The sequence below is a fragment of the Pseudomyrmex gracilis genome, unplaced genomic scaffold (genome assembly GCF_002006095.1).
Source record: "Pseudomyrmex gracilis isolate BER0280 unplaced genomic scaffold, ASM200609v1 scaffold_2133, whole genome shotgun sequence".
Classification (NCBI taxonomy): domain Eukaryota; kingdom Metazoa; phylum Arthropoda; class Insecta; order Hymenoptera; family Formicidae; genus Pseudomyrmex; species Pseudomyrmex gracilis.
The window spans coordinates 2,157-18,897 of record NW_018022717.1 but is presented as its reverse complement, the minus strand read 5'-3'; the positions used below and the strand labels follow the sequence as shown (position 1 = coordinate 18,897).

The 16,741-nt window shown below is 33.1% G+C and overlaps 2 protein-coding genes across 6 annotated transcripts; one reads left to right on the top strand and one right to left on the bottom strand.

The window, feature by feature from the left end:
• The first annotated feature begins 2,108 nt into the window (after positions 1 to 2,108).
• LOC109862648 (transmembrane and ubiquitin-like domain-containing protein 1) lies at positions 2,109 to 8,848 on the top strand. 5 transcript variants are annotated; one of them, XM_020442749.1, is made up of 4 exons: positions 2,109 to 2,197; positions 2,962 to 3,342; positions 7,447 to 7,747; positions 8,174 to 8,848. In XM_020442749.1, the coding sequence occupies exons 2-4, from the start codon at positions 2,988 to 2,990 to the stop codon at positions 8,631 to 8,633; spliced, it is 1,116 nt and encodes a 371-aa protein (XP_020298338.1). In that variant the 5' UTR covers positions 2,109 to 2,197; positions 2,962 to 2,987; the 3' UTR covers positions 8,634 to 8,848. The 5 variants fall into 5 exon arrangements, with proteins under 5 accessions (XP_020298338.1, XP_020298342.1, XP_020298337.1 ...); XM_020442753.1 differs by lacking the exon at positions 2,109 to 2,197 and adding an exon at positions 2,223 to 2,420 and having other exon boundaries at positions 7,480 to 7,747; XM_020442748.1 differs by lacking the exon at positions 2,109 to 2,197 and adding an exon at positions 2,223 to 2,420.
• A 2,412-nt stretch (positions 8,849 to 11,260) lies between these two features.
• Positions 11,261 to 16,295, bottom strand: LOC109862647 (probable isoleucine--tRNA ligase, cytoplasmic). The gene has a single exon (XM_020442747.1). It carries the CDS (start codon positions 16,139 to 16,141, stop codon positions 12,434 to 12,436), a length of 3,708 nt encoding a protein of 1,235 aa, XP_020298336.1. The 5' UTR covers positions 16,142 to 16,295; the 3' UTR covers positions 11,261 to 12,433.
• Positions 16,296 to 16,741: the final 446 nt, after the last annotated feature.

The window sequence follows — 16,741 nt, the reverse complement described above, 5'->3', positions numbered from 1 at the left end:
TTTATCGCTATTACTTATTCCGATTTTCTGATCTGCATTGATACATGTGTATTTTTGTATGTTAGATTCCGCTGTTCCTACCTTTATTTTTAAATCTAAACTCTTTAAGCCTCTTGCACAATGGACGGAATAGCGATAGCGATAGAAATAACAAAAGTTTTAAAGAGTTTATATTTAAAAATAAAGGTAGGAACAGCGGAATCTAACATACAAAACTACACATGTATCAATGCAGATCAGAAAATCGGAATAAGTAATAGCGATAAAATTTCCGACAAGTTGGAATTCTGTGTTAAAGCCCCTTGCACAATGGAAGAAATAGCGATAGCGATAGAAATAACACAGTTTTTACCACACAAAATTTCAACTCGTCGGAAATTTTATCGCTATTACTTATTCCGATTTTCTGATCTGCATTGATACATGTGTANTTTATCGCTATTACTTATTCCGATTTTCTGATCTGCATTGATACATGTGTATTTTTGTATGTTAGATTCCGCTGTTCCTACCTTTATTTTTAAATATAAACTCTTTAAAACTTTTGTTATTTCTATCGCTATAGCTATTCCGTCCATTGTGTAAGAGGCTTAAAAACTGTGTTATTTCTTGCTATCGCTATTCCTTCCATTGTGCAAGGGTCTTAAAGAGTTTATATTTAAAAATAAAGGAACAGCGGAATCTAACATACAAATACATATGTATCAATGCAGATCAGAAAATAGGAATAAGTAATAACAATAAAATTTCCGACGAGTTGAAATTCTGTGTTAAAAACTGTGATATTTCTATCGCTATCGCTATTCCTTCCATTGTGCAAGAAGCTTTAAACGAAGCAGAGAAAGAGAGCAAAACAGAAAGATAAACTGAGAGAGAAATTCAGATGGCGTTACCGTATGAACTAGCCAACGTCGCGCGTGCGCGTTAGGCCTGTTCTACAATACAATTGTAAGCCGTAAGTCGTAAGAAATTGACCAATCACAATCGATTATTCTTCTGTAATTTGTCTGTGATTGGTCTATTTCTTGCGACTTACAGCTTACGACTGTATTGTAGAACAGGCCTTATTGCTGGCTTCACGAAATCGGGAGACTTTCGCTACTGTATATACTGTGCTTTTGCCATGTGCAATGGCCTTGACTGTTGGCCATAGACTTATATAATAGACGGAACATTCATGTAACAGGAGCATCGTTAAAAGAGACAGAAATAGTCGTGGAGTAGTTTTTTTCTTTTCTAGCAATGAGTTGATTGGTGGCCGCGGCAGGCCGAGGGAGTGGCCGAGAGCAACGAAGATAGAGTTCGAGAGTCAGTTGCATATATGTAATACTTCTATATGGCTAGTTGAGCTCTCAGCGCGGTCCCAACACTACGGTGCAGACAATGCTCTACTCTCTTTATTACTCTTTATCACTGTTCAGTTTGTTCAAAAGCGCATGCGTGACATATATCCATAATGCTTATATTGGCTGCGTTCCGATATTCACTGCCAGTACTGAAAATCTATAGCACATGTGACGTGAAGTATAACCTCGAAATTTTCCCGCAACGCTTGCGCATTACCAATTATTGAACACTTCTCCTACTCTTTCTTGGAGAGCCAATAAGCATCTATCTTCTATCCTTCAGTGTTGGGACAAGTCCCGCTTATGGAAAACTTGCTCAACTAGCCATATAGGAGTATTACATATATGGTCAGTTGAGAGAAAGTGATAGTGAAAGGTGATAGCACAGACTTATGAGATGATTGGTCCCCCACCGCTGTTATTGTAAAAGAGAGAAACAACTACTCCAGAACTATTTCTGTCTTTCAATGTTGTCTTCAACTTCGTCATATAAATGTTCCGTCTATTATGGGAGCTTTTCAGCTACGTACACAGACGACACTGTGCAACACAGTGTCCACTAGTGTGAGTGAGACACACTGCATGCTCTTTTTCACACTAATGGACATTGTGTTACACAGGGTGCGTTCGGGGAGCGCGCTATCAGCGCTATTGCATCATTCTATCTTTATTGCTCAGTAGATGTAAAACAAAGATAGAATGACGCAATAGCGCTGATAGCGTGCTCCCCGAACGCAGCCACAGTGTCGCCTGTGTACGTAGCTGGAAAGCTCCCTATATAAGTTTATGCTGTTGGCTCGGTCGCCATCACTCTCTCGCAACCATAAACCAATCCTAAGAAAGAGATTGAGGTGAGTGAAAAGAGAGAGAGAGAAAAAGTGGAAAGGAGAGAAGAGAGAGACAAAAAGGAAAAAAAGAAACACGCGATATCGTGTTCATAATTAATTATTAAGCATTTCAGGAGTATCACTGAATGTCGTAAAAACTTATCTGTATCATCTTGTTCGGATTTTTGAAAGTATTTTGCGATTGCTTTGTTATTACTCCTGTGACACATCGACATAGCTGAAAGAAGTATGTGATCGCGCAAAAAAAAGTATTCTTTTCTTTGCAATTACGGCTTCTTTTCCATAACAATGACAAACAATTTCTGATCGCTTGATTTGGCAAAAACAATCTTGTGCTTTTTTTACATGTGATTCACAGAAATTCGTCAGATTATATTATAAAATTTATGTCTTTACCTTGAGAAAAAAGAATAAATCTAGTAAATATTCAGTTTCATATGCTCCCGTTTTTTTACTTCAATAAAATAATAATCATGGTATTCCGTTGTGACTGTTCCGTCTTGAAGAAAGCTTAAAAATTGTCACTTAGCATTGGATAATGGATAAAAAATGTTAAAAGTGATGTATTTTAAGGTTAGGAAATCTGTCAAATGAACAAAAACTAGCGTTGAGCATGCGCCGTGATGTAAACAACGCGGTAATTTTAATCAAAACAAGATTTTACACATTAAAACTTCTACATACTATTTTACGTACTGTTGTGTTTGTGCTTTTTTCTCTCTTAAAGTAATGAAATAATATGTTATATAATATTGGTATTTTTTCAGATATCCATTTCTTATTTATATATAAGATGTCATTGATTGAAGGTGTAGGCGATGAAGTAACAGAATTTTTTATTATCCTGAGTATATTGTTGATAGGATGGCTTGCTTGGTGTTCAACAAATATATCAGATCAACCATTGATACGTACAGTACTTATTTTGCGTGACAGATCACCAGCTCAGTTATTGAATGATTCGCCAGCACATGTCATGTCACTAATGGATATTCATGAGGACACAAACAATACTGACCTGTCACCTAGTTTAGAAAGAACAGAAGTGGAAAATACATCTGAGATGGAAACAATATCAGATAGTAATGACACTATATCACCATATTGCATTTATCCAACAAATTCAAATCCAAATACATCTATCACAGGTAAATTTGATATTGGTGATGTATTATTGTGAGGAGTATTTTTGAGTTGTTACTGATTATATATACACATTGGATTATATATGTATATATATATGATGATGATTATATATATATATATATATATGTATATATGAGTTGTTACTGATTATATATACACATTGGATTATATATATGATCTAATGTGTATAAATATAGCAGATAAGAAATCCAGGATGTAATGCAAATAAATTCAAGATATAATTTAGATATAATTTAAGATATAATTTAGAGAAATGTCTTGATCTTAATATCAAGTCATCATCAGTTGATGAAAAATATAACAATTATTTAACATAAATCATAAGATGTTAAAATGATTAAAATCGAATTATAACATATGCACAAAAAACTTATCTTAAATTAACAAACACTTCATAATAAATTATAATACAATGAAAACATATTATATGACTTAATCTACAATGTTTTAATTATATAATTTAATTAAAATGCTGTTAAATTATTAAAAAAAAAACTAAACAATTCATTGTTGATAGAAACTAACTATCACAAGTCAAATGTTTGGAAGTTTAAAGACTAGGACTGAAAGACAAGAAATTGCTAAATAATATAGTGTTGAAGTATCATCTATAAAATGTCAAATTCAGAAATATGAGTCAGTTAATTTTATGTATTATCGGTAAATATGTTTTGTCTATAAGTTTTATAAAACTATTGTTTTGCATTTTAACATGTAACATTCCAGAAATTAGTCTTTTAAAATAGTTAAGTTTATTGTTTAAAATTTGAACAAAATTTCAATTAAATTAACTTGTCCAGTTATTAAACAGTGTTTGGCTATTATAGAGGTTTTATAATGATTTTGTTTTTTACATAATTCATGTGTTCTCTGATCTAATTAATCATCTTGGTTGTGTCATTTATATAGATTGTGCTCCAACATATATTATTTAGCAATTTCTTACAAAATAACAATTAAAAAACGTTTGTGTTGTAAGAACAAATCAAAATTTTTAATTCTTTTCACGAGAAGATAAAATTTACTGTTGGGATGGAGAGAAACCGTTGTATTAATTTCTTGGACACTTTTCACTAAAAGTTGTCCAAGATGGTCTGAAAATTGACTAATATCACAATGATATTTTCTCAGGAAGATATTTGTTCTTTTTTTCATATCATCCAATGTGCCACAAGAAAGGTACAATTTTTAGTCTGGTTGACAGAGTCTATATTGCTCTTTCATCCGGACTTCCATGAGAAAAACATTCTTTTCATTATCAACATTTTATCAGAAAACGGTTACTCTTTAAAAGTAAGGTAATTATGTAGAATAGGGGAGCCACCTCCGATTTCAATAATTTTTATATATGTTGTCAAGGTCATTGTCCCGAGTAATAATATGAAGGTTTTAGGCCGCGGTCATTGTTTGTTTAGAAGTTACAGAGAAAAGAAGTCTACTGAACAATATGTAATTTTTGGACATCCTATATATGAATATGTGTTCTGCGTGTGTTTGGGCACATGTTTGTTTATACGCTTTTGTAGTTGTATCTTGAAAGGTCGTTTCATGGAAAATGCCTCTATGTTCGTGAAGAATATCTTTTTGATCATTATTTGGCCGAATTTGCATTTCAGAAAACGTTCGATTTTGATGAACGATTGGACGCTTTTTTTGAAATAATGTCTGTAACAGATATTATTTTTGATCTCACGTACATTTCGTTCGTGTTTCAAGCGTGTAGGCAGGGAGGGCTGCGCCCCTCCCCCTGCTCCCCCCTCGAAAATCAAGTCGTTATTTTGTGAAAAATAACGACTTGATTGGATGAAAAAGGATGTCCTAACCATTGTGGAAATTTTGCGAGAGGGAATGCAGAAAGAAGAGTTTAGGTTAGGGTTAGGTTTTTAGGGGGTGGCGCAGGAGGGGCGCAGACCCTCCTGCCTACACGCTTGAAACACGAATGAAATGTACGTGGAACCGAAAAATAAGAATTCATTCATGAAACTTTTTCCTCTCATAACTTCTAAACAAACAACGACCGCGGCCTAAAACCTTCATATTATTACTCGGGACAATGACCTTGACAACATATGTAAAAATTATTGAAATCGGAGGTGGCTCCCCTATTTTACATAATTACCAAAAGTAACTTTAGATACTATGAATCTCAGACTAAAAAAACTCTTTCATATTAAGAATGCTGTTACTAAAGATGGGGAATCCTAGTTGATGAGAGAAAAATAATTGTTCTTTCTTACATTAAAAACCTCTCCAAAACGATATCTAAAGTGTTTGAAAATACTGACTTCCCGATCGAATACAAATGTTTTAATAAACTTAACAATACAATTAAGATCCACAAGGATAAAACTGATCATGATTTCTACGCAAATATTTTATACAAAATTAATTGCATCGATTGTTCGTTGTCTTATGTTGGAGAGACTTAAGAGACGACTCAATTGTTTTGATTTAAAAAACACATTAACGATATCAAACGTGATTCTTCTTAACTGTTGGTAATTTTAAAACATAAGACAGATCTCAATCATTCTTTTAATTAGAAAGACGTCCAGATTTTAGATCGTGAATCTAACTATTACAAAAGATTGATTTTCGATATGATCCACATAAGACAACAGTCACACGAATTCTTGAATTCTTTGAATTCTGTTAATGATTTAGAATTACTTGACATTTCGTATTTCAATTTATTAAACGACATAAAACGGAACATGAATTGTTTTCACCGTTAAGCTTATCCCGATAAACAACCTCTTTGGAGAGGATACATGTATAAATCTCTTGCCTCTTATCTCTGACTCCCACATGTGACTGTGTGCTTTCAAGTAAGTTACTTGTGAATTTTATTCTTGTGGTACATTACTTTAGCTGAATACTTCTTCTTGCTTTATCATTATAGGCTGTCATCTACATGGTAATTACACATTTTTTAAACACATATTACGGACTATATTTACGTTCCGGGTTTAACACGTTTACAAAAAAACCTTTTATAACATGGATGACTATCAATCGCCACTCTTACCTCATCTTGCGTTACACTCTTATATTGTGACTGCTTCTTGATATTTATATCTTTTATTATTAATTATTAATTATATTTTTAATTGTTACTTGCGACTGAAGAAGACTCCAGTAAGAGTTCGAAATGTTTCACGCAAAAATCTTGTTTGCAATTTTTTTTTATTATCATTAAAATCTTGATTTTTTCTCGACACTGATTTTAATATTTTGATTTGTTTTTAGCAATTTCTTGTCTTTTAGTCTTAGTCTTCAAAACTCCAAGCATTTGACTCTTGATGATATTTAGTTTACTTTTAATAATTTAACAGCATTTTAATTAAATTATATAATTAAGGCATTTTAGAGTAAGTTACACATAGCATGTTTTCATCATATTATGATTTATTATGAAGTGTTTGTTAATTTAAGATAATGTTTGTGCATATTTTGTAATTTGATTTCAAAATAATCTTTTTTTCTAATTCTAATCTTTTCAACATTTTAATTTATGTTAAATAATTTTTATATTTAATATTTAATAATTTTTATAATTTAATAATTTTTATAATTTTTAATAATTTTATATTTAATAATTTTATATTTTTCATCGACTGATAATGACTTGATATTAAAATCAAAACGTTTCAAAACATACCTTTGAATTATTGGCATTACATCCTGGACTTAGTTCTCATCTGCCATATGTACACATTAATGCTCTTAGAATTACAATCACCAAATGTTTTATTTACATTTACATACAATATCTTAATAATACATACATATCTTAATAATATCTTAAACTAAAACTTGTTTATATACTACACTGTCTCATTGTCTGAATTGGTAGCTATACTCTACATTTTAATACACATATTTTTGTTATACAGTACTTTTAAACACACAAATTCTTTAAACATTCTTACTCTCTTTACAACTACTGTTTTTGTTATCTCCGCTGCTTCTTAAAAAAACCAATTAAACGTATTTGGCAAATATGCTTTTTATTTATTTCTTTGTAGTACTGCTGTAACTGAAATTTTATTATATTGTGTAACATTTATATTGTGTAACATTAGATACAAGTTCTCAAGGAGATACTATGCCAGCAGAATCCACGCCGACAGAAGAGATACTTATTGAAGCCATGGACTCGTTCAGTAACGATACTCCAGCTTTATTGCCAGAGTCTGTTAAATCAGACATCAGTGCTACAAATACAGCAATGCAAACTACTTGCAGTAGCTCATCAGAACCCATAGTGGACAATGCAGCTCTATCTGATAATAGTAATGAGATCACTATAAAATTGAAGTTTATAAATGACGATCAAAAACTTGTTACTGGAAGTCTCAAGGAAATGTTAGGTGATTTTAAAAGGTAATTCTGACACATAGATATATACATTTTTATTGATATATGCTATTAAAATTGTAACATTTTATATTACGATAAGTAATAAGCCAATTTTCATAATATAAAGATACAGATTAATTAATCTTTAGACGGCCGGCATTTTTTCATTGAAATAGTATATTTTTTTCTTAAAAGTTCATGTATATTAAGAACATACACGTTGCGCGGAATCTGGAGGTTTGTATGAAATCCCAAAAGGGGCTTTTGCGGTCGTCTAAAGGTAAATCTTATTTATATTGTTCTCATTTGTAAAATTACCATTAACTCTGGAATACGTATCATTTTTTTCTTGGAAATACACAAACGAGATGTGATAGACCCTGAAACTTTAGTATATTTTAGGCTTAAAAATAGAAAGAGAAAAAGAAGTAACTAGTTGCAATTTCGCAGGAGGCATTTTCAAATCGAATTGGAGGCACACAAATCGGTGCGATTAATATTCAATGGCCGTGTGTTGAAATCCGACACTCAAACACTTGAACAATGTGGTTTCTTTAACAACTGCGTAGTCCACTGTTGGGTACATCAACCACGACCAGCTGCCATATCGTCATCCCAAACGACGTCTACGTTGGACAGCTCATCGACTATCTATTTTAATTCTCAACCGTTCCCGGATCTGCCGACCGTCGCAGAAATCAACTCTGTACAAAACGAGTGGGACTTGAGCCGACTCTTAGTGGCTCTTCTAACGATTATTCTAGGTATCGGCTGGTACTCGCGATATCATTACGCTCAACTCTTTACTGTGACAACCACAATCGCGCTTTACGCACTTACCGTGATTTTTGCTTTTTCTCTGTTGAGTAATTTCTTTCCTGATCAAGATAATATCGGAAATGTCGAGTAAAATCACACATAACGCTGTGTATATATTAATGAAGATATAATGCAATTGGTCTAACATGTGATTTAAGAGGATACTGGATATCGACTATAGAGATCTGTAAACCGACTTTCTCCTATGACGTTTAGTGTCGTATTTATTGCAATAAATCTAAAATGCATTCTACAAAAATAAATAAATTGTGCTAAGAATTGGCGGTTGTTCTTTGGAATGTCAAAATTCAGTATAAATTTTTTCTTATAGTTTCCTTCATTCATGTATGTAGAATTATTTGTAAGCTTATGTACATATTTATAATGAACAAGCGCCATAAGTACGAGACAAAAAAAAGTCTAATGAGACATTCAAATTATAATTTGACCATCTAATTGATGAGAACAACGTCATAGTGTGATGATGTATATCTGATACCATATACTATCATTATGAATGAAAAAAAGAGTTCAAAAAAGCATTATATACCCATTTTCAAAAGCTTTATATAGTTTTGTACATTTATTTGCTTCTGTAGAAGCGCTTTTAATGTTGTGCAGTAAATAAAATTAGAAAATAAAGAAAAGGTTATAAAAACGTCGGTTTACAGGTCTCTATAGTCGGTATCCAGTACCCTTTTAAGAAGGTTCTGGAGCGTACTATATATATCGCGACTACTGTTACCGATACAAGTGGCATCAACCATAGAACGTCGTTAGAGAAACAAGGACATACATATGTAAAAAGATGTTATGTTAGTTTTAAACGTATTATAGATTGTTTGTATTGTAGGCTCCCCCTCCCCCCCCCCCAAATCAATCAATAGTCTAAGTCTTATTACATTCTTCAATGTTATGTCTATTTCGGATACTTTTTGGTTTTTATGAATACCTCTTGAACTTCAAATATCAGTACACTAAAAGTAGAAGTGATTGTTAACTTCAACAATTTTTGTTAAGTTTTTGATATATTGAAAAGTACCCGAGATTAATTTCATTATTTTCTTTTATTCTGTAGAGCCGGTTTTCTATCCGAGCAATAAATACAAAATGCAATCTAAAATACGAATTACTCGTTCGATCGGTATAACAGGAACGTCCAGGACCCTCTTAACGGACTGTATATACGTACATCAATTTATAACTGATAATCAATTGAATCCAATAGCAATCTCCATTGTTGAGCGTTTGCATAATACTTTCAAGAACAAAATAACAAATAATACATTTTCTAATCTGTGATTTTTGTCAGATTTTCTGAACATTAGTTTTGTATCAATCAGTTTGGATGCATATATTGCTTCACTAATGACAGATTATGAAATGTAACGCAACATATAATGACGTAGTTTCATTGACATTTTCTGCAAAGTCCAATTGAACTTATTTACATGCAAAAGATACTAAATTATCGAACATATGACATTCCTTACAAAAAATACAGCAAATTTGTGTCGAATTATAAGCTTGTTTTAAATGATGCCGCAATCTTTGGTGAGATTTTGGCTTTTCACTGAATGATATTCATCACTCTAAAGTGCGCATTTCACATTGGCATGTAACTTTTGAAAATCTCATTTAGCCTTGTTGTATCTTTAGAAGTCATTGTATTTGGATATTGCGAGAAGTATCACCAAGTGCCTTGGTATGTACATAGCTGAATTGATAAATTGCTCTGACATGAAAGTGAGAGTACCACATTCGATTCCTGGCCTAGGTGATATTTTTCTCTTTTTCTAGTATTAATTATATATATATATATATATACATATAAAAATCTTAATTTTATATATATACATATATATATATATATATATATATATATATATATATATATAAAATTAATATTACATACACACGCGTGCATGCGTTTCTCTACTTTTCCGATAAAAGTCTTGGCACAACTGTCAATTCTTAAACGGAAGATAAAAAACCAGTTTTAATAAAAAAAAAAAAGTATCTAGAATATAGAGTTAAATTTAAAAAGTTTTACGTTATTTGCCAGTGTGTTATAACGCTCTGATGTTCTCACCTCCTAATTGGCTGATATATTTTTTCTCTTTGCATTCAATTCCTTGGAATACTTTATAGAAATAACACATCTGTTAATTTTAATATATGTACATTTATATATAAAAATACATGTAAATTTTTTTACTAAAAGAAATTGCTGTGTGTGTGTGTGTGTGTGTATATATACATATACAAATATATACATATATATATATATATATATATATATATATATATGTCGTGGCGTGTAGTTATATTCAGATAATTGGATTAAATATCTTTTGTATGAAAGTGTAAAATAAGTTTGTATCAATACATTATTTTTACTAAATGTTATTTAATGAAAAAAATTGAATATGAAACTAATAAAATTAATCATTTATTTATATTTCTCTTAAAGAATTGTGTAGGTATTTTATAGGTACACTGATAAAAATATATTTATATTTCTCTCCGATAAAAGACAAATAAATTGTACATAAGAACATTTAAAAAAATTAATTTAGTTATATATAATATGTTTTTTTGAAGTTTTATAATACATTACATTGTGTGTATTAGTGTTATATTATTCATATTAAATTACATATGTGTGTGTGTGTGTATCATAAATTTCAAATTTATTCTCGCATTTACATGAGATAAAGTAATATTTTATAAAGGTTAAACGGTTAGATAATAATTTAACGATAAACAAAGTCTTTTGTTTCTGAGATTATACAAAATGTAAATTTTTATTCAAAATATAGATATAATAAAAAACAGGAAGGTAGCGATTTACATATATTATTGTGTCTGTGACTTACTCTATATAATTTGTTAGTCATTGCTAATAATATATTATATTGAGACTATTTTATCTAATGTTAAATTCTATTTATTATCTGTTAAATTCTAGTTATGTTGAAACTTTCATAACGAATTTAATTTTCCAGAAATACTCTTATATTTTTTTCTCACCTTATGGAAAAAATGTCACCAAATACGTGTTTAGTGTATGCTTTGTCACATATTTTCAGTAATAAACACTTTCATTGATAAAAGTAAAATACAGATTATAAGCGCCAAATACTAAGGCCTATTCTACAATAAGTTGCAAATATTCCGTCGCCAGTTGCGAAAGTGACAACTACTAGGAGAGTGCTACTTCCGGTTGCGCTTGGCCATAATTTGCTGTTACCAAAAGTTAAAATTTTACCAACTTTCTTTTGGCAAACGCAACAGCTAAGCGCAACTAAAAATAGCAATTTTTCCCTAGTAATTGCTATCTTTTGTAATTCATTGTAGAATGACCCTAAGTATTAAAATAAATATGATTTGCGTTGATTATCAAATATTTTTTAACCATATATAAATAAATATAATTCTTTAACAGTTTTTAAACTAACATTTGAGCAACTTTATTATAGACATGATACATACAAGATACAAGATATTAATTGATGAAATATTTTAATTAAATGCTTTATTTTGTCATTTTTACAAAATAAGTTACCATAAAAATCATGTGTAAAGATTGTATAGTTTACAAGAGTGACTATATCTCTATAAATTATACGTAAAACTAAGAAAATAATGTATAATATGCGAGGCAAACGATTTACGATTTTTGTCATTTCCTGTTTTTTATTTCTCAAAAATATTAATACTTCAAAACTAGATAATATTTTTTATTTGAAAGAGAATGTTGAAATATATACAATGAGAAAACTTATTTGTATACTTGTGTAACAAAGTATAAGAAATATCCTGTATTTTTTCCAAACAAACTCCAATGAAAAACTCGACTCAGTAAAGTTTTTATGTAAGAGAGTTTTTTTAAAGAGATAAGCACGTTAAGTGATCGATCTGTGCTTCGGATAATTTGTTGTATTTGGGATTTTCTACAAATACACTAATCTCATCAAGTCCCGTCTTGAAAGTGAAAAACGCGCAAATCGGCTTCCTGTTTGATGACAATTCTTTTAAAGACAAAGATGCTTTTGAATGTATCACTCTTATCGTTTGTTCATTCAGTAAGTTTTCATCTAGCTCGTCATGTGGTGACTTGATCACATAAGTGAGTTTCTTATCGGCAAGATACAAATCGTACGAATAACCGTAAAGACCAAATATCAAGTCTATCTCATGTCGCAAGCGAGTGTATGTGAGGCGCTTAAATCCGCGCGGAGAAATCAGAATCGAAGCCTCGCCGCTTTTCGCACCATATCTAGGTTCTATATCCACGAGCATTACATTGACGTAACTTCCCGAGATTTTTCTTTCTTCGCAGACATTTGCTTTTACAGATGATTTCGTTGCTATATCATGATACTCCAAAGCGAGTTGCAATTTCATTTCTTTGATGTCCATATCTATGTATGATATTTCCATATGTGTATTCTCCGAGTGATGTTTTAAAGGAGTCTTTGTTGCTTTCACAATAATGTCCTTGTGAGTCTTAATTATTTCGGCTAATTCCTCGTTTTCTACTCGATAATACACGACGGCTCTGTCGGACGGTAGTAGTTCAGCTTTCTTTCGCAGTTTTTGTATCCGATTGATTACTTCTCGCGCTATTCCTTCGTTGTACATCTCTTTGGTGTAAAAAACATCCATAAGAATTAACATGTTCTCCATTTCGTGAGTTTCATATTTCTCCGCGTAATTATTGTGTTTCTCATCAAAATGATACATTAAACGCAGATCCTTGACTCCAAGCTTATGACCTAATACGTCAATTTCTTTTTTAACGAGAAATTCACTTAATTGACTGTCAGACAGTTCTCTGATAGCCAGCGCGACTTGTTTGAAATCACTTCTCAAACGAGCACCGAGTATCTTATGATCTGGCTCGGCTCTCAAAAGCACATAATACTTTCGTTTGTCGGTGCTAACAACCATGTTCTTGATATTAAGCTCTGCGAGTATGTACGATTCCATCTTCCTCAGTTGCACCAATACTTGAGCATCGTGATGAATCACTACGATCTCCTGCAGTGGATATTTGATAGGTATTCCTTTTCTATCCCGAACGATACGTCCCATTTCAATGACGAGCTGCATACTCGACACAGCCTTCTCTATGTCTTTGTCGATCAGATTCGTGATTGGTTTAGGAATCATTTGAAAGTGTATACTATCTAGACTTGTTCCTTGCTGTGAGGTCTTTTTGGACATGTACTGGAACATAAATTCCGTCAAGAATGGCGTGAAAGGCGCGTTCATTCTAATCATTGTATCAAGTACTCGAAATAGAGTGAACAACGCCGTTAAACGATCAGATAGCTTATCTGGATCAAATTCGTCGCCTTTGATGCGTCTCCTGTTCATTCGCAAGTACCAGTTAGTGAGATTTTCGATGAACTTAAGTAACCGAGGTACCACAGTGTACAGTCTATACGCTTCCATTTCTTCTTTCATAAAAAGCAATAGTGATTGTAGGGAAGACAAAATCCATTTATCCATTATATTGTCAGAGTTATGTTCAAGCGCCCCATCAAATACAAAACGAACATTGTTATCTGTCTCATACAGCTCGATGTTCTGTATGAGAAATCGAAAAGCGTTGTACCAAGGTAACAAGACGTCTTTAACAATGTCATGAACGCCGCTCTCCTTGAATCGCAAATTCTCAGCCCTGACGACTGGCGAGTTAATAAGGTAGAGACGCAGAGCATCAGCGCCATATGATTTCACCACTTTCATAGGATCAGGGTAGTTTTTCTTGCGCTTAGACATCTTCTGTCCATCAGACGCAAGAATAAGTCCGTTAGCTACGAGATTCTTGAATGGCGCCTTGCCAAAGAGCGCGGTTGAAATGACTAGAAGTGTGTAGAACCATCCACGCGTTTGATCGATGCCCTCGGCAATAAAATCCGCCGGGAAGCATTTGTTAAAGTCTTCCTGTCGCTCAAATGGATAGTGCATTTGTGCATATGGCATTGAACCAGATTCAAACCAGCAATCAAATACCTCTGGTATGCGACGCAGTGGTGAGTGTCCTGGTCGTTTCGATGGTATAGTCAAATGATCGATGTTCTCCCGATGAATGTCTTCTACGTTGACGCCTGTTAGCTGCTTCAGCTCTTCTAAGCTGCCCACGCAGACGATTTCTTCTCGATCCTCGGAAATCCACAACGGTATAGGATTGCCCCAGTAACGATTTCGGCTTATGGCCCAATCGCGAGCGTCTCGCAACCAATTACCGAATCGCTTCTCTTTTACATAATCTGGTACCCAATAAGTAGCACTGCTCGCTTCCAACAGCTTATCCTTGATCTGCTCAACCTGCAGAAACCAGGACGGCACAGCTTTGTAAATAAGTGGTGTATCAGAACGCCAACAAAATGGATAACTATGCTTAGTTGTGGTGCTGACAATCAGTCTCTTCTTGGCTAATAGATATTTTATAATGTCTTTGTCTGCATCTTTGACATACTTGCCAATAAAATCATGAACTGGTTCTATGAAACAACCACTACTGTCGACAGGACATGCGCTCATATTATCTAGGTTCTTGCTTATGATACCAGCTTCTATGCAGCATCGATAATCATCTTCTCCAAAATAGGGGGCTTGATGGACGATGCCTGTTCCCATCTCAGCTGTAACATATGTATCATTCAATACTTGAAAAGCACCTTTTGTTCTACAATGCAAAAAATATGGAAACGGTGGTTCATATTGTTTTCCTTTTAAGTCTGTGCCTTTTCTTCTGCCTTGAATAGTATAAAGATCTTGAGATTTAAAAACAAGACCCAATTGTGCCTCTAACATAATAAAAACATTGTCAGACTTGTTATCTTTTACTTCAACATATTCATAAGTAGGATTAACACATAGTGCCAAGTTGCTTGGTAATGTCCAAGGAGTAGTTGTCCAAGCTAGAATAGATACACCTGGTTCATTCACCAATGGAAAGGCTACAACTACCGATGGATCGACAACATCCTTGTAATTTTGGCCAGCTTCAAAGTTTGACAATGATGTATTACATGCAGTTGAAAAGGGCATTACCTTAATTCCTTCATATACAAGACCCTTAAGATACAGCTGTTTAAATATCCACCAAATAGACTCCATATACCACGGATACATAGTTTTGTAATCATTTTGGAAATCAATCCACCGACCCATCCGGCCTATAATCTTTTCCCATTCCTCAGAGTACCTCATGACGATGCTGCGACATTCATTGTTGTATGCCGCAATACCCATTTTAGCAACGTCATCAGGCCCTTTGATATTTAACATTTTGTCGATCTCATTTTCCACCGGCAATCCATGACAGTCCCAACCGAATCGGCGTTCCACATGGTGACCGGTCTGATAAGCATATCTGGTGATGATGTCTTTGATGGTGCCAGCGAGAATGTGGCCATAATGTGGCATACCAGTAGCAAACGGCGGCCCGTCGTAGAAGGAGAACTTCGATCGTTTGCATGACATTCGCATGCTTGTTTGGAACACGTTCCACTGTCTCCATAGTTCTAACGTCGTTTCTTCCTGTTCCGCAAAATTGATCGTCTCCGGCAGTTTCTGCATCGTTCTCTTCTAGTTCTCAGTTAATACAGTAAAAATGTCTTGCCAAAAACGATTAAATTAGCTGACGTAACTCTTCGAACATATGCCGAGACAGTCACGATACCGTTTCGAATTACACATCGATGTACACCTGCGCTACTATGATGCAGTGTTGTTGCGAAGTCACGTTTTCGCGTATGCGCATTGTACAGCCAATTAAGTTCCCATAAAAGCTGTGTTTTCGCGCATGCGCCTTTAAATGTAGCATTACTGCCGTACTAACTCCGACATTATTAAGGGTCGTCTACAATGGAGAGTTGTAGACCGTAACAGTAAGAAATTGACAAATCACAATCGATTATTCTTCTGTACTTTGTCTGTGATTGGTCAATTTCTTACTATTACGGCCTACAACTCTCCATTGTAGACGGCTCTTAAGGTTCTGTAAAGACCCAAATAATTTTTCATGATTAACACGTGGAGTATGTTTTAATACTATTTGTTTAGTTTTTTAATAACATTCAAATGAAAAAATATTAAGAAGATAGGATTTAAAGACAATAGAAATAAATAAACATAGAAATAACATTTAATTTAATATTTTATTTGGCAGAAATCACG